Source organism: Astatotilapia calliptera, chromosome 7 (genome assembly GCF_964374335.1).
Source record: "Astatotilapia calliptera chromosome 7, fAstCal68.1, whole genome shotgun sequence".
NCBI lineage: Eukaryota > Metazoa > Chordata > Actinopteri > Cichliformes > Cichlidae > Astatotilapia > Astatotilapia calliptera.
Window position 1 is genome coordinate 61,710,084 of NC_137428.1, and position 18,516 is coordinate 61,728,599.

Consider the following 18,516-nt stretch of genomic DNA (forward strand, 5'->3'; position numbering starts at 1 on the left):
ACTAAGTACAAAATTTTGTATCTAAAAATTAGAGAGAATTAATAAAAGGCTTTATTTATATATAAGACTTGGGGTAACAAAAGGATTTATTAATGCCGATTTTATTCTGCTAAATAAATATAATATCTACACAGTACGCGGGGAAACCTGCACAGAGGTGTGCCAAACTATGGTTAAACTAATACGCAGTTTAGAGTAAAACTGCTGTAGTTGGTCAGTAACCGCCTCCCTCACACATCCATACAGACACCCTCCCTCGTGCATCAATACCTGGTTCTGACATGCAGGATTGTCCATTACATGAACATACATTCCTAAATATTGCGCTTCAAAAAGCGCTTTTCATCCCTCGTGGATTCATTGTTGGAATTTTGTAATTCATCCACACAGCACATAACAGGTTTATTGCATGGATGGGTGAGCAGAAACAAAAGTTTGTTTTTGTTTTTTTAATGTTTTTTTTATTTGTTTTTGTTTGTTTAAATGTTATAATGCGAAGAAAAAAGCGTCGCATCCTGACTTGTGTTTTGTTAAAAGTTCGCCATCTCTGTGTTGGTCACAGTTACATAACTATGATGACATAAATCCAAGTTCAACACAAAACGACAAATCCGTTTGTTGCCATTACTTTTTCATGACTTGCATGACTTTCTGAAAGTGGGTGAAGTAAAGTTGCGTTCAATATTTAATGCATCAGTCAAGAGCTGCTGGTCTGAATCTACTGAGGAGGATGGTCCCTCTTACTGCCACTCTGGATGTGTGTGTGTGTGTGTGTGTGTGTGTGTGTGTGTGTGTGTGTGTGTGTGTGTGTGTGTGTGTGTGTGTGTGTAATGTGAGCATTCTCCCTACAACACAACATTACTGTACACAGAAAGCAGCCAGTGAATAAAACACAAGGAGCAGTGGACTCTATCTTTACATACTTGGGTTTCTTTTAGCATTCAGGTCATACAGATGTTCAGATGGCACTGACACTAATTCTAAGCAGATGATGGAGACTAGATTCATTTTCTCCATCGCAGTAGAGAAATATTACTGAATAATCCAGAAAACTGGCTGGATTAGTAGACTAGACACCCATGGGGGAAATGAATCCCAGTTTTGCTTTTGCTCTGCTCTACTGGTGGACGTCAGAATTGCAGCATCATGAGGCCTCTGGCCTGGACTGAAACTCTTCATTTTCACTCCAACACCAGCTCATTTATTGGGTCTGGTTGCACTAAATTATGAAACCAGCTCACGCTGCCTTCAAAGAGAATACAAATGTGGAGCAGTCTCTTGCTCTGGCGCTCTCTTTGTTACATAAGTTGTATATTTGTGCAGGCAGGATAAATCATACACTAAATTTTTCCCCTGTGCTCATATATCTATATCTGGATCAGAGTTTTTCACTATTTTGGACCTTCTCTTTGTGAACAGAAGTGCGATAGAAGAACAAAGAGAAAAGCCATCAGCTGTCGAAGCTTTGAACTCGAGCAGCTAAATTTGGAGTCACTTTCGGCGGCTCGTTGGCACTTCAAGATTTTTTTTTTTTTTTACTGACAGGATGCTAAAGTAGAGCAGGAGCTCTCTGTGTCTGTATGGCCACTCGAGAACAATGACACAGCTTCAGTGTTAGGAGGAGGTTGAAGAGGAGGAACACATACGCCTTTTTTTTTTCTTGAGTGTCACTTTGATGCTGATGTTTGCTCCGAATTGTCCAAATAACAGAAGAAAACAGTCGAATTAGCAGTGAATCTGCACCCTGAAGGCATCCATACAGGCCATCTCAGGCGGCCTGTAAACACGCTTGTGGCCGTGTTTATGCATGCCGGGCGGGGAAGAAGAAAGATATGGATATTACTTTATATCATCATTATAGACAGAAAGTAATGAGCATCCTAAAGCAGACTGCCAACAACAGAAGGCAAAAATACAATAACACGAGGCAGCCTGCGCACTCAGAGGGGGAATTTCAATAGAGCTTATATGGATTTAGTTCACCGCCTCCCTCATTGACTCTGCTTTGTGCATTTGCTATTCGGGGGAAAGAAAAAAAATGCACACTAAGTTGTTTTTATTGCTCAGCGAGGACAGAGGGGGAGAGGGGTCACCTTCACACAGGCACTCGCACACAGTCTCCTCCACTATTTATCACCTTTATTCAATCCACAGATTAAGGGAAAAGGGACCAGGGGTGTCTGCATGCATCTGCAAACATGAGACTGTAACAATATTTGGGACATGCATTTTACACTTTAAAAATTACACATGCACATGACACGATCGCATCTATGAGGAACCCACGGGTGTAGTGGAGCTAAAAATCTGTTTCACACATACTCACAGTCAAACGCAAGACACACACACACAGAATAAGTTAATTAGACTGAATGGCTTTAGGGAATTGGCAACTGAATCACATTTGCTTTTTCTTCGAGCTCACAATGAGATTTAATTATGAAGGGAAACTTGCGATGCCAGATTACACCTGTTAAAAAGAAAAAAAATCCAGACTGAATCCAAACCAAACCAGACAAAGGAGGCTGGAAATTCAGCAGGATTAAGATCATATTAGCTTCTGTGGATCTGTGGTGGTGTCAGTGTCGGCTCGGTGCAGAAATGTTACTCAAAAGCAGAGATTTGAAGCTGCACCAGTTATTTTAGATTAGGTGGTCCTGCAAAGAACCTCTCCTTGGCTTTAGTGGGCTTAATATTTTACATTAAATGCAAGTTTTTTCTTTACGAATCTCACACTGATACTTCCAAGTCTACCAAACTTTATATAAAATGTGCTGGTTATTGCACTCATCTGGTTTTTGATCCCTTTGTGGTCTGCTCCGGCACCCTGTTCCTTCCTTCTCTTTTTCCTTAAACACATACCTTGTTTTTGAGTAAGTTATTCACACCGTTTGATCTCCCCGGGAGGACTTTAGGGATTAGCTAAATGACCCTGCAATTAGCTTTTAAAATCACACAATGCCTCCCCAAAAATAGTTTCCTCTCAGCTAATGCCCTATCATTGTGCTTGAGTGGCGATGGCTTAGCTAAGTCTGCAAGATAGGAGACAGCCTTGGCACTGCTGCTGCTGCCACCCATTTGTGGGATGTTCCTTGCCATCATCTAGCTGTCTATTAAATATATAAATATGGAGAGAGACTGGAATGTGACAGTTGTTCTGATAATCCTTTCACTATCTCTAAACTAATTCCTTTGATCAGCTTGTGAATGCTGGAAATAATTTTGGGCTTCAGTTCTTGCTTTAAATTACCACAGCTTGATAGAAAATCACTTTCTCGCTCTAGTTCAAGATTAATTAGCCCTAATCACGGGGGCTTTCCAGTGGAGATTTTATATGAAGGCCCAATGCATCTTTGTCACAAGCAATCTTTGTTAATTATATCCAAACTGCTGATTAAATTTTTCCCCTTGTCTCCTTTATAACCATCAAGCAGGCATCAGTCTATTAGTTACATGCTGTTACTAACAGCGTACACTAGATGGGCTAGTTGTTGCTTTTATTTTCCTATGCGGAGCTGTTAATATTAGGATATATTATTTATGTAGCCGTTTCTTTAATGAAACAGACACATTTCTGACAGATTAACTACAATCACAGACTTACTGATCACTGTGCCAAAGATAGCCTAGTATATTTGTAATGGAAGCTGTTTTCTGTAGTATATTCTGTATGTTTTTAAGGCAATAAAAGCCATTAGTAATTTAATTAAATATTGTAGTTTTGTTTATGGATTATGAATGTGAAAAGGTTCAAGATTTGGAAATTAGAAATATCTATAAACTATATGCGCAGCACATCAGTTTCATGCTCCGTGTTGAAACTATGTTAAACTGCATCGTTCTTTTTAAAGAAATACATTTAAATATAAATTGTCCCCTTTTTATGGATTCTTAGTGATTTTGGGAGCATACACAGCTTAAAAATTCAAGGGAACACTCAATCACAGTATAATTTGCTCATATGCTATATTTATACATATATTCATATTTTATTCCCCCCCCCCCCCCCTTTATTTTTTTATTCTAATTGTTATTATTATTATTATTTATTGCAACTGGAAACTGAATTTCCTGGAGGAATCCATCCATCTATCTATCTGTTCTGAGTCTTGGACTTTCTAGTTCAGTTTATTGTAATATTCTTTGTGATCCCTGGTTTGTTTAATGTTTATACTTACATTGTGTATTCTTTGATATATTTAGCTTTGTTCCTGGTTCACAGTTGTTTTAGAATTTGGTTTTTCCATCAGCCACATCCTGTCTGCATTTGGATAGTGACACAAAGTCAGTTAAACTTCAGTCTATCCAGTTGAGAAGAAACCACCGACAGGTACATTGCTGAAGCAAAAACAAGACAACCCTCAAAAAGGAAGTGGCTCAGCAGATGACGAGGTACTCATTTCTCTCTGCTTCAGGGGTATGGAGAGAAATGGGCCTCGAAAGGGTTGCAAATGTATAGGATATGATCCACAAGGGTAAACAAAGATTTACAAATGTGTACAATGATTTGTGTGTGCGTTAATCCACACGCTATACAAAGCAGTTTCTCCACGTAAAACTATTTTACAAATGCGTACATTCAAACCTGAATAAATACTGATCATTTACGCATAATTTATTACGTTCAGTTCACGAATCCGATCATTTTGACTTTCGAAAACCTTTCTGTGCGTACAAACGTCTAAAACTAAACGTAGCATCTCCCCCTCGCTTTAAAACCTTAAATACGTGTGCACGAATCGCCTGACACACACAGATCACGTGGGGTAAATTTATCGCTGCAAGCTTCACAAAGACTCACAAATGTAAGATGCATTCACGTCCCAGTGTAAAGCTTGGACATCTGGGTTTCCACTACATACGTTCGTTTCCCTTTCTACGGAACGGAACGGAACAGCTCGTAACCCTTTTACTAGAAAACACAGATTTACCAATTACAGAAACTACACAGTAGCCTGCCACATCCTGAAATGTTCAGGATTATTCATTAAGCTAACATGTTAGACTGCTTTCATTAGAGGATGGTAAGATTAACATCAGTGATATTCCACTTGACCTGAAACATATCTTCAAAATATACAGATTAGTAAGCATACTCACTCCAGAGGATGATCTGCAGTAATGTACAGTAATGGTGTCCCCCCCCCCACCAGCCCCCCTGAAATTTGATATGCAATTTCAAAACAAGGTTTTCTAAATATAGAGATAAGATAAGACTATTTATCCCACAACGGGGAAGTTTTTGCATCACCTCAGCTCAAGTACAGATATATGAAGGAAATACAAAAATACAATTAAGTACATTTCAATATACAATCTGGGTGCCATTAAGCCACTTTAGCAGGATTCTAACTTTGACTTATGTAAAAAGTCTAAATACTTAAACAAAAAAACAAAACAAACAACAAAAAAAAAAAACTATCACAGGATGTTGTTTAATTTTTTCCCCCACTTTTCACCTAATAAATCTGCAATAGGACACCGGGCTGCATATGAGCTTATTTAACTGCATGTGCTTCCCCCTCCTTCATTCTGGAAAACTCAAATAATATCGGGTTAACGATTTAAAACTCTTACACATGTAATTTACAATGTAAATGAGAAAAAAAAAAAAAGAAAGAAAGAGGAAAAAAACCCCAAAAAAAACCAGCCAGAGTGCGTTTTGTTTATTTCCCCCCCTTGGGTTTAAAACCTTAAACAATGATCAAAACAGTTTGAGATAAACCATCTGTTATGGGTTTTTAAGGTCTACATTTCTCAAAAGCATTTAAAAATGCTTCTTACCTTTCATAAAATAACACACGCACACACACACAAAAAAACAGGAGGCAAACATGTTTTTTTTGCATAAGTTGCCATGGTTTCAACATAGCAACCCTTTTATTAGCAAAATCATGGAGATTAGTCCACTAAAGTCCCCATCTCATGGAAACAGAGCTGAGGAGGAGGGGGGGGGGCATGTAACTTTAAACCTTCACAGATCATAATGAGTAACAGTGCACTTGTAACCAAATCAACTGTGTCTATGCACTGAACACATATCTACATATGGTCCTACTGTCTGCTACAAGGCCACCATTGGCATCCTCTTTTCAAAGCTTCCCTTTCCTTCATGGTTCAATCGGGAATGTTTGTAGCAGCGCATCGACAAGGTGCACTTTTTGATTCGTGAGGAGCTCCTTTTTGGTCTCTTAGAAAAATAAAACTTTGAAAGAGGATGACAAGTAGAGGAATAAAGTCCCTTTGTTTTATATTGTGCGCACACACACACACACGCACACACACACGCACACTCACACGCATTTGCCCTCGCTCGTATCACCCATGCAAACCACACATCAGTTTCCACACAGCTCTCACAGTATGTCAGCATCAGAGTGAATTGGTCTTGCTTGTTTTATACAAGGAGGCAAAAATATGTATATATATAACAGTGAAGTGGCCAGAATTATTAAAAAAAACAAACATAGTATGAATTGAAGGGACTCGAGAAGAGTTAAATGGTGGCATCTAAATAAACAAGTGAACAATGAAGAAGAAACACTGCAACTAAGGCATGCAAGGCACGAGCAACTACAAAAAAGAAAATGTGATGCACAGACAAAAAAAGAAAAAGCAAAGGCCCCCCTTTTTACATAAAAATAAGGTAAAAGAAGCACATTTTAAAAATAGAGGAAAAAAATCCCTGGCCATAGACAGTTGTACAAATATTTTACACAAAATGTTTTCTCTACATACCATTTTTAAACTTTTAGAGATGAACATAAGTTAATAAGGGGTTAAAAGTGACATCAGTCCAAGCTTCTTCCACTCCTCTTGAATAAAGTCACTCATTAAACCGGACACCAAGCTGCCTGAACAGGGGGGGGGGGGAAACAAACAAACAAACCAAAACCTGGTTAGAGGAGAAAATGTGGCAGAAAATATGGCGGCCTGTTCACAGACAAAACATGACACGTCACCTTTTAGAAAAGACCACAGTCCTTCAGGTTGTTCTTGATGATAACGTCAGTGACGGCATCGAACACAAACTGCACGTTCTTGGTGTCGGTGGCGCAGGTGAAATGGGTGTAGATCTCCTTGGTGTCCTTTCTCTTGTTTAGGTCCTCAAACTGGCACTGGACGTATGCTGCGGCCTCCTCGTAGGTGTTGGCGCCTATGAAGTGGGTGGGGATAAAGAGGAAATGGAAATAGAAGGAGAAATGAGATCTAAAGCCTGTTCCGTCTTTCCACTGCCATCATATATACTAAAAAAAAATAAATGCATAGATGCACTTATTTTTCAGTTTCTCATCAACTGAATATGACTGTGCGCACTTTTAGAGTTCTACTTAAAACTATAAAACTTAACGCCCTGTGAAAGTTGTTCCTTTGCTGACCTCCAGTCGTTTCACTCTGCAGTGACGTACAGGTTGAGTGTCAGTGTTGTGTGGTTCAATGTTCAACAGGCACCTGTCCTGAGCTCAGTCTCAAATAAACAGCATGCACTACCTGGCCGTGAAGGCCGTTAAATAGCAGTTCCAGCCTGGTGTCAAGCTGCAATTTAATTATGCTTTCCAAAAATGCCGCTCCAGTGTCAATTCGGATTTATTGTTGCCCTTGTTTTTCTCCAATCTGGCTGCAGAATATTTACTTCTCGGCTGACTTTGTTTATAATTTGACATTTATTCAAGCAAGGGTTTCACCTGACAGGTTACGGAGAATAACAGAAGGGCAAAAGCATGTTTTACCATAACGCTAATTCCAAAAGGAAGTGCAGATCTCACAAGCCCACATTTAATTTTGTTCAAAACATAGAAACAGATGAGATAAAACTAGGATCACTCCAAGTTTGATTGCAGCAACATGTCTTGAATAAGTTAGGACAGGGTAACAAAAGGCAGGGGAAAACAAACAAACAAAACCACAAAAAAAAACAACAAACAAACCCAAAAACCAAACATCTGAATTACAATTTTGCTAACAAGTCAATCACTTTGGTGATTGGGTATTTTAAAAAAAAAAAAAAAAAAAAAAAAGGCAGTCTTAGAGAGAGGTCTTCTAAAAGTCCTGACAACTTTACAAGCAAGAGTGGCCCACAGATAAGCTGTACAATGCCTCCATCTGACAGCAGAGCTCCCTGCAGGCAGACAGGTCATCCTTAGACTGGAGAGGACAGCATATGTGCTACCTCTGCTGGACCGCAAGTCCTGCTTAAGCAGTTAATCCGGGAGATCCCGGGAGTTCCCTGGAGTTCCCTGGCACTGTCTCACAAGTCACAATTACAGATAAGTGGGCTGGCAACAGTGTGGCTGACTTCACAAAGGCAGATAAAACTATACAGCAAGTAAAATACCAACAGGTAAGACACAATACTGAAAGTATGATGTGTTTAACTGAAAGTGAAAGTGGCACAGTTGCTGCAGGCAAATCAGCGATTACGTGTGTGAGAGGAAAGACGCTGGATACTAGTTTAGTATTAACAGCACTGTATGTGTGAGGGCTTTAGCTGTTTTGGTCAGTAAAATGGGAAATCTGTTATATTTTAATAAAAGTCTTGCATATTTGAAGAAAAGGAGGAAGGCAAACTGTGCGAGTTAACACACAGCTCTATCAATAAAACACAGGAGAACCTGATGGATTATAATCGAGTGCTCAATCAGATTAATGTTTAACTGGGTGTTTGTCTTAGTTTTTATTCTTTCAGCTGCAGCCTCTGTGGTGTTTAACATTCTGAGTGTAACATGCGAATATTAAAAACAGAATCCAAACGTGGGCTTAAAGCTACAATAGGTGAAAAATTTGATTTAAAATACAAAAGGCAGCCTACAAATATTTATGCTTATGTGACCATATAATATTATTAACATTAAATAAATTATTTGCAGAATTTATAAAGACTTTAGTCCCTCATAGTCTCAGTACAAAGGCATCTAAGGAATCTTCCAGAAATGACAACAATTATTCGGAGGACTGACTGGTCAGTAGGTGGTGATTTCATACATGTCCATCTCTAATATGGTTCACAGCATCAGTTACCATGGCAATGCACCCAGTACAGTGGTCTGATGAAGAGCAGGTGTGCTTGAAATGTCATACACTACATGCAATAAGGAAACTGATTTAAATACAGGAAACTCAGCGTTAACACTCAATTTAACTGGATAAGCCAAAGTCCCGCTTCACAGTACAGGCATCTGGTCTCCTCAGTACCCAGACATTTACACACTGTTAGAAGAAGAGGTGATGCCACACAGTAGTAAACATGCCTTGTCCCAGCTTTTTTGAGATGTGCCTTCAAATTTAAAATAAGCCAGTATATTTCCTCAAATAATAACTGTTCGCAGTTTTAGAAGTTCACGAGATTTGAAAATCGCTGCATTCTGCTTTCATTCGTATTTTACACAGCCCCCTTTAAAAAAAAGGAAGTTGTACTTTAAGCTTATGGTTGTTACTTAAAATTTCTTACTTAAAAGTCAATACTGAGGTCAAAATGAACAACATCTGGCTTTATGAATTGAAAAACTTTCGCTTAGTATCACAGCTGAGTGTGATTTTTTTTTTTTTTTTTTTTAAAGTTAACGTGAGTTATCAGTGTGTAAAATAAGGAAGTAAACGGCCACCACAAAGTAATGAGAAGTGTGACACCAATATTACTGAACTGGTTCTAAAAATTCAATCTTTACCAGCAGAAATAAAACACGACAAACCCCACATCTATTTTAGGCACAGAAATGGTCCCTTGAGTGAGTGTACCACATTTGGAAACCATAAAATGTCCTTTCACAATAAATACAACGTGACCCGGCGAGCCTCCTAGGGAAGAAAAGGTTAAAACTTATCTTCTACTGAATCTCTGGATCCTTACGTCACATCGATATAAATAGATGATGACAGCATGATGTTACAGATATGGTGTTCGAGTGTAGATTCAAACCAAAATCATGGCTATTTAATCTGTATCTGTGAACCTGACAAAAATGCATTGTTTAAACATGAAGCAGCCCACACAGCTCCAGAGCAGAGCAGTGGGATAAAACATCTGTCTCATCTACAGGGCCTGCCACACCTTTGTGTAGCTACAAAACAAGTTAGGCTCTAAAAGCAATAATCACAGGATTCTGACAGTATAAAGGAATCCAAATATGACTTAGTCATGCTACACAAAAACAACAGTTTAAATAAGGTTAAATTTTTCTACACATCATTACAAATCCACGATTAAAAGCCCAAATCCTGCATACATAGTCGGGCTTAATGATTTATATACCCCGCCAACACACAAAGGACATTATTTGCATGTATAAAGCACCAGCTCTGCATGTCAGTGTTTGTTTATATGACTCACCTGCGTACTCAGGGAAGCAGATTGTAAGGGGGCTCTTTTTGATCTTCTCCTCAAACAAGTCCTTTTTGTTGAGGAAGAGGATGATGGAGGTCTCTGTAAACCACTTGTTGTTGCAGATGGAGTCAAACAGCTTCATGCTCTCGTGCATTCGATTCTGAGCGGGAGGAGAAGTGCACAGTGATTACCGATCAGAGACGTACTAGTGGGCAGAGTGTGCCGGGGTCAGACAACTCTTACCATTTCCTCGTCCTCAGCCAGCACTAAGTCGTAGTCACTCAAAGCCACGCAGAAGATGATGGCAGTGACGCCCTCAAAACAATGAATCCACTTCTTCCTCTCTGATCTCTGTCCACCAACATCAAACATTCTGAGATCACAGAAAGATATTGTTAAATAAATGCAACTCTCACACACTCACATGATCTGGGTGATGACATTTTCACACAAACACACGCAAATCTTTCAGAATGTGTAAAATACTGTGGACAGCTGTCAGAGCTTTTAAAAGCCGCTTTTTCAGTTAGTTTTCAAGAGTATGAAGCTACTGTGTTCTTGCATTCAGTGTGATATTAGGTGACGAGACTACATGCTGGCCGACCACTTTTCATTTTTTCATGAACAAGGCATCAACTACTAGTGGTTGCCTCACATAGGAACAGCAGGACATCTTCTATCAAAGTGCAAACTCCTGAATTTGCTGATTCTGATCCTTGCAATATGTGCTCTCTCTCTTACTTTTAAATATAGATTTATGCATAAATGTTAGCTGGTGGCTGGGTCTCCATGTGTTTATTTTAAAACATGACAAGCAACACATTTCAGCTTTTTCTGAAACTATAACAATGCAAATGAGAGACCTTTGACACCAAATGATTTTATGAGCTATGAAAATGAGGAAAGAATTGATGGCTATAAGAAAGCCATAAACCATTACCTACTACCTACTGGGTGGCTGTAGCTCAGGTGGCAGAGCAGGTCAGCCACTAATCAGAAGGTCGGTGGTTCGATCCCAGGCTGCATCCTGGCTGCATGCCAAATGTCCTTGGGCAAGATACTAACCCCGTGTTTGCCTACTGGTGGTGGTCAGAGGGCCCGGTGGCGCCTGTGTCCGGCAGCCTCGCCTCTGTCAGTGCGCCCCAGGGCAGCTGTGGCTACAATGTAGCTTGCTATCGCCAGTGTGTGAATGTGTGTGTGAATGGGTGAATGACTGAATGTAGTGTAAAGCGCTTTGGGGTCCTATGGACTAGAAAAGCGCTATACAAATGCAGGCCATTTACCATTTACTACATGTCACATTTTGGTTCTTGGAGGCACTCCTGTCACAGTGTTTGGTCTAAATTGTTTAGAAAACTTCAGATGCACTAATACTATCTTTTTTTAAAGCCATGAGCCATTTTGGCTTCTAAAGGTTAACAGTCATAAATGAAAAATAAAGGCAGGCATATGTGAGTCAGTGTAGACTTTACATGGAGCACCACGAGACACTGCTGTGTTTAAACAAAACTAAAACAATGATGGTGGCTATACTCACTTGAAGTGCAAATCCTTGAAAGTGAAGTGTGTTTCCACAATACCGGTAGTTTTGACTCTGGTCCTCAGCACATCCTGCTGGGTTGGAACGTAAGCACTGTTGGATATCCTGTCCAGGTCATTTAGGTAACTTTGGAAAGAGAAAAATCAACAAGAGAAAGAAAGATTGGCAACAAGCTAAAGCACTGACGTAAGAGCGGGAGTTATTCTTCCAAGGACAGTCCCCTGCTGTTTGAAGTATGCGTGTCCGTGCATCCTACTCACTATGCTGCAGAGTCGTTGAGCTGGTACTCTCGGGAGCGGCTGAAGCAGGCTTGAACTCCTCCATCTTTCCACAGCCGCTGGATGACCCCAGCCAGTTCACTGGTCATGAAGCCCTCTTCTGCTGAGCCCGCCAGGACGAACAGCTGCCGCGCGTCATCCTAAAGACACAGAGACACTTAACTGAAAACAGCCTAAAGAAGGTTAACTCATTATCAAATAGAAACAAAGATTTACTAGATTTGTTTTGCTAATTTTTTTCTATATTTAGAAAGATCACAATTCATCTATTGTCGTTACTCCTTAGCCGAACGGGCCGTGCAAACTAAAGTGATAAATTAATAATTAATTAACTGTGTTTTTCCCAGTCTTTCACCTGTTATACTTTACATAAAATTAGATTTCAAAAGGGGCACAGTGTCTAAACGCCAGAGGCAAAAACCTTGATATTTGAGAGAGCATAAAATCAGAAAAGAAAGGCTTCAGGATTAAACTTGGTCACGATGAGAGAGCCAGGCCAGTCACGCAGACACAATGACTAGCTCTTTCGTTATGCCAAGAGGGGAAAAAAAGAAAAAGGAAAGGAGAAAAAAAAAAAAAAAAGGAGAAACAGATTTGCAAAAAGAAACAGGAGTCTGTTTAAAAAAAATCTGCCAAACAGGATATTAATAAACTAGACTTGTGAAAACAGAAATAAAACAATGGCCACGACGTCTCCAGTGAGAGAGAAAAACAGAAATGTTGCCTGTTTATTATAAATCAGGCTATAATAATTTTGTACACTGGATTTATTACATGGACTTTGCACATCTTCTACTTAAATTTCCTAAACTCCCCTCTCCCACCCCACTGTCCTGGTCATAATCTTTAAATATTTCTTAATCTCCATAGATAGCTGGGATATATTCTTATTTTTAAATGTTTTAAATGTGATATTAAGCACAGACCTAGTTTTTTAATCCTTTTTTTTTCTCTCTAGAAGGTTGCAATGCAAAGAACCCTGCCCATAAGGCAAATGACTAAGCCGCTGTTACCACAGACAATCTGTGAGGTTGTCTGGATGCTGTGTTTTCTGTCACTTACTGCTCTGGCTTGATCAGCAAAGTCAATCTTGAGGCGTCCCATGGCTCTGATGATGGCAATAATGGACTGGATGGTGTTGCTGTAGACCACAGCCTTGTACTGCTTACACTCCTCCTCTGAGTAGCCTGCTTCGTGGATGATCCTGAAACACAAAGAGAGAACATTAGCAGGCGTGCCACAGTTAATTCTAATTTCATACAATAAGTACAAACAATGGGATTCAATCTGTTCTTTAAATGCTGGTAAACTGGTTGATAGTTAACATATCAAAATAGATTATAAAATGTATAAATAATGGTCCATTTCATGTTAGAGATTGCTATTAAAATCTGCAACAAGGCCAAACAAGCAATCAACTGCTTTAGAAATCCAGGAGATACAAGTAAATGCTGCTGCTCATCTGGAGTCACGTTTGCTCTAGCTCTGTTTTAGGTCTCTCCCAGCTCCCGAGGGAAATGTCTGGCTCATTAGTTGCCTAATACTCCACCATGTTCACCAGCTAAGTGAACCTGGTGGCTGCTTTTTTTGTTTTAATAGAAATGACACAATGAACCAACCTAGTGGAGGAGCCTTCTCAGTTAAACAATGGGCTGAAAGTTGGTACCAACGCTCTGTCAAACAGACTTAAAAATATATAGAGAGTTATACTTTTACTGATCACTTGTATAATTTGAATGATTAACCGTACTTATTAAAATCAAATTCTAATTCAAGCTCTTATGCCTCTATTTTCTTTAGTGTTTATTCTTAGACTATTTTTAGAGTAGTACCGCATCATTTCCAGTTGAAAATAATCCTTATTTATTTTTCGATGAGATATGATGCAGGTTCTCAGATCATCTTAAGCATTGTAGCTCCTCCCCCTATGAGGACATTTATCTCTGACTGGCTGCTCCTCACAAACTGAAGGTCTAAACGACAGGTATGTGGGGCTTATGTATTCACAGCCAGAGTGGTGTGCTTGAGATGAAAATATTAGGAATACCCATTCTGACATCATACAGAGCCAAGAGCAGAATAAATATCTTAAACTGCGTGTCTGGAGCAGTCTGAAGCCTGAGCTTCTGGCAGCATATATGACAGATATTAAGTAAAATAAAAACAGAACAACTTTCAATTGTTTTTTGAGTAAGCCTCTACTCAATTACTTTTTACTGAATGTTTTTGGGGGAATTAAAAATAATTAACTATGGGACAATCTGGTTAATGACTTGCTGCTTTTTATGTATTGTTTTTAAGGTTTTATGTTTAAGTTTATGGTCAAAAAAAGGCTTCTTAGATTTGCTACACCTGCATTCCCTTACAGTGTAGAAAAACAAAGGTGTATCATTTAAACTGCACTTATTTTAAAAAAAGAAGTCTCAGATATTTAAATCTAGAGTTAAAACATCTTTGCCCTGAAAGAATGGGGAATAATTTAGAGAGTAGATTATTTCTTCTTCTTCAGATTTGACTGTGTGTGTCTCTCATGTTGTAGAACAGGGGTGGGCAATCTCAGTCCACGAGGGCCGGTGTCCCTGCAGGTTTTAGATCTCATCTTGGGTCAACACTACCGAATCACATGATTAGTTCGTTACCAGGTCTCTGGAGAACTTCAGGACATGTTGAGAAGCAAATTCAGCCATTTAAATCAGCTGTGTTGGTTTGAGGACATCTAAAACCTGCAGGGACACCGGCCCTCGTGGACTGAGATTGCCCACCCCTGTTGTAGAATGAGGATGACATGCCCATTAAAATAGAACATTTTTTGTTGCCTGTGCGGGAAGGAAATGGTTGTGCTCCACATATTGCCTATTCACCACATGGTGTATTTTATACTGTATGTTTAACATTAAAAAGAACAAATATTTCCATCACAAACAAAAACTGAGTGTCATGTGATAATTTCTAATTATCACAGTTGCGTTAGATAATCCATACTCTTAATGCATCATAAGGGAATTCACTGAGATTGGCACTGGTATACTGTGATCACCCTTTTTAATAAAAAAATACATCAAGTATCTTAGTGCTTGATGTATTCTAAACTGTATTACTGATTCATTCATGCTTACTTCATCTGTTTAACAATGGTACTCTTCCCAGACTCCCCAGCACCTGAAACACAGAACAGAAGTTAGAGAAAATTACAGCAATTGTGTTAATTATTTCAAAACAGAAGCGGGTACAGTTCAAACCTACAAAATTACATTAAATGCCAACCAGTGTGAAATAAACACGCATAGTTTACCTTTAAACACCAAACTGCATGATTCATTTCGAGTATCTGTGCAGCCCTACATTTAAAACACTAAGATAAGTTAATGGTGCCAGACTAGCTTCTGTTAAATGCACTTTTTTCAAGTTTTAAGTGAGTTCTGCCTGTGGTGTATGAACACCCACAGCGGTGTCTGAGGTCAGATTTAGCTGAGTCACAAAGCGCAATTGGATTAATTAATTGGATCGTCTCGTCAATGAGATTATAGACAGCTTAAACTTCCTTGTGTAAGAAATTCATCCCATACCAGCTTGGCAGGACTCTGAACTGCATCTCCAATGATTTATGTATGACTACAACACTACAGTATATAAGGCAGCGTGATACCACTACTGCCTTTTAGGTGACACATATCAAAATATAAGAAAAATACAATGCTGTTTCATTTCACATAAAGCTCAACAACTCCATCTGAGATTAAGGCATGTTTTAAGATGAGCACACAACATTTTAATTAGCTTACCCCTCCCGGGACTTTTAGTTCCCCAGTGGCTGGAGCGATTTGCCACTTCATCATCCCATATGAAAACAGCAACACACAATAGAGCTACCAGTACTGAAAACATCACTTAAATTTAATTTGCAAACACGCTTGCGCCTGACTGAGCTGCTGAAATTGAAGGGATAATAGAAACCAATTATGACAAAAACTGGTGGAGTAAAATGGTTAATGTTTTGCCACAGAGACGAGATGACAGGGAAAACAAAATACACACTTATAAAATGCAGATATCTCTGCAGTTTTTGCACCTATGCAGCTTTTTCTGTCATTTGTTTGCAAAAATAATGCTACACAAAAATAAAAACCTGTCTCATATTTGCATTTAAGCTGCTTGCAAAAACTCTACAATTAAGACAGCCCTCCCACTCAAAGCAGTGATTGCAAGAGCCTGTCATTTGCTGATTACTGTATTATTGCATACATCCCCAGCGGGGAAGCATTACAGAGCAGCAAACTGCAGTGAGAACATATCAGTCTCCCTCAGAGACGTGAACATTACACCAGATATTCAACGTCACAAATGTGGATGTAAAACATCTTTGTGTTTAAACAGATTAGCCAGACCATTAGATGATGAATCCACAAACCAAACTTGCATCTCATGCAGGTGGTTGTGGGAATCGTGACAGGTAAAAGCACCATGAAAATTCAAATAAGGTTTCATCTCAAATGACGCACAGGCTTGACAACAGGACGTATGGGGTTGTGAAGCCATGCTGGAGAATAGCTGGTGCCACAGCCCTGCTTGAGCAGAGATTAGCTGCGAGATGCAGAATAAGACTGCATTTTCAAAAACAGCTTGCAGACTGCATGGCTGTGGCAGGCATCCCATTAGCACGCACTAACCGTTTCTGTCGTGCGTGCATTACTGTCAGCCCGGCTGCATAGGTTGCTATGCAACCTCTACCCCATCTATCCATGCTGAGATAGGCGAGAGTGGTCATGTAATGGGAAGAATGGAGAGGTGTGGCAGCTTTCCTTAAAACTGTGAAATAATCATGGAGAAATGTGACATGCGGTTATGTTAACTGGAAGCTTATCTATGGTTTACATCCCATAATTTGAAAGCTGGGCCATAACATTTTTTAAGCAGCATTAGTAGTTTAAGTATGCAATTTTCTGAACATATTTGCATGGTAGGCCAACATATTCAAATGGCAGCACTAATGCTCCCCCACCCCCGACACAGCATTTGGATAATGCAGTTTTGGATGACATAAGAGCAAGTCATACAGAGATACAAACAGGTATAGATACAGAGGGTTTAAATTGTGTGTACAACGCTTCAGAAGAGCAAACATGTCTCGCAGGAGGGGGGGGGGGGCGTATTATTCGAGACCTGTTGAATAGTGGAGCTCGCACATACTTTAATGCTGTTCCAACAGATAACAACTTTAACACTGCTCACAAGTGTTAGTTTCAAATATTTGCTGGATAGTACAGATAACCGATCTAAGGGCACGTCTACTTTCTTTTTTATTTACGTCACGAAGAAACAGGAAGGGAGCTAGCTAGCTATTGTACTTTAAGCCATATTAAAAGATGTGCTATTAGTCGGAGTCACGAAAGACAGCAACACAGACACTTGATTACAGAAAGTTATTGATGCTTTCTGACGGCTAACAAATCCAAGCTAGCACCGAGGCGTTACACTAGCTAAGCAGCTAATTGCTTAGTTAAATTAGCTTACCGACTTACCGCTGGGTATTAGCGGTTTGCTTCTGTGGAAGCAACTAATCAGTGTGCTCTTATCTAGTGTTAGTTAACAGCACAGTTACAATTAGAGGTAATTCAACAAGGGATAAAAGATAGGAACTCCACTAGCTCAAACTTTTTTTAGCTAACACCACCGTAACATTCAAATAAAGCCCCGACATTTCCCCACCTTTGCCTCTGTTGCTTCATAGGCTGGGTAAAACTTGAATTTTAGCAGCTACAAAAACTTATTTAAACCTTTATCGGGTTGTTTTTACGCCTGGGCAACCAGAGTCCCACAGAAACACACAGACCCAGTCCCCGTCCCTCCCTCGGTCCGTCCATCTTTCTCTCACCAAGCAGGAGCAGCTTGACCTCCCGGGCAGCCTTTTCGCCGTCGTCTCGCAGATTCCTGTCGATCATCTTGCTCCGCTCCTGCGCCGCCTTGTCGTCCGTGCTCAGCGTACACCCCATCTTTGTCTGTTCCTCAACGGACCTCCGAATAAATACAATAAACGCACACGAAAACACAACTTTTGACTACGACTGCAACGACATGCAAAGGCTACCGAGTTAGCATCCAGTGGGGAGGAGGAGGAGAAGAAGGAGGAGGGGGCAGTCTGTCTAACAGTTAAGAGTCAAACACGCCCTAACCTCGCACTCAAGCTCCGGATTTATCAGCCGAGGCTTCTCAGATATCGTTAAAAAGCAAAGTGTCGCGTTTCTGATATCTTCGTCTAGGGTTTAAATTAGTCGACTGGTCAAGCAGGTGGAGTCAGTCACATTAAAGCAAAACAGACGGCACCATCTGCGGAGCAGTCCGAAAAACGTTCGCTTCCTGTGTTCCGCTCACATACCTGC

The 18,516-nt window shown here is 39.8% G+C and overlaps 1 protein-coding gene across 2 annotated transcripts; it reads right to left on the reverse strand.

The window, feature by feature from the left end:
* Positions 1-6,043: 6,043 nt before the first annotated feature.
* Positions 6,044-18,516, reverse strand: LOC113026943 (guanine nucleotide-binding protein G(i) subunit alpha-1). 2 transcript variants are annotated; one of them, XM_026176263.2, is made up of 9 exons: positions 18,012-18,516; positions 15,256-15,298; positions 13,202-13,343; positions 12,122-12,279; positions 11,859-11,987; positions 10,565-10,694; positions 10,328-10,481; positions 6,963-7,156; positions 6,044-6,850 (listed from the first exon to the last, which is right to left on the reverse strand). In XM_026176263.2, exons 1-8 carry the CDS (start codon positions 18,127-18,129, stop codon positions 6,966-6,968), a joined length of 1,065 nt encoding a protein of 354 aa, XP_026032048.1. In that variant the 5' UTR covers positions 18,130-18,516; the 3' UTR covers positions 6,044-6,850; positions 6,963-6,965. The 2 variants fall into 2 exon arrangements, with proteins under 2 accessions (XP_026032048.1, XP_026032047.1); XM_026176262.2 differs by having other exon boundaries at positions 6,044-6,854.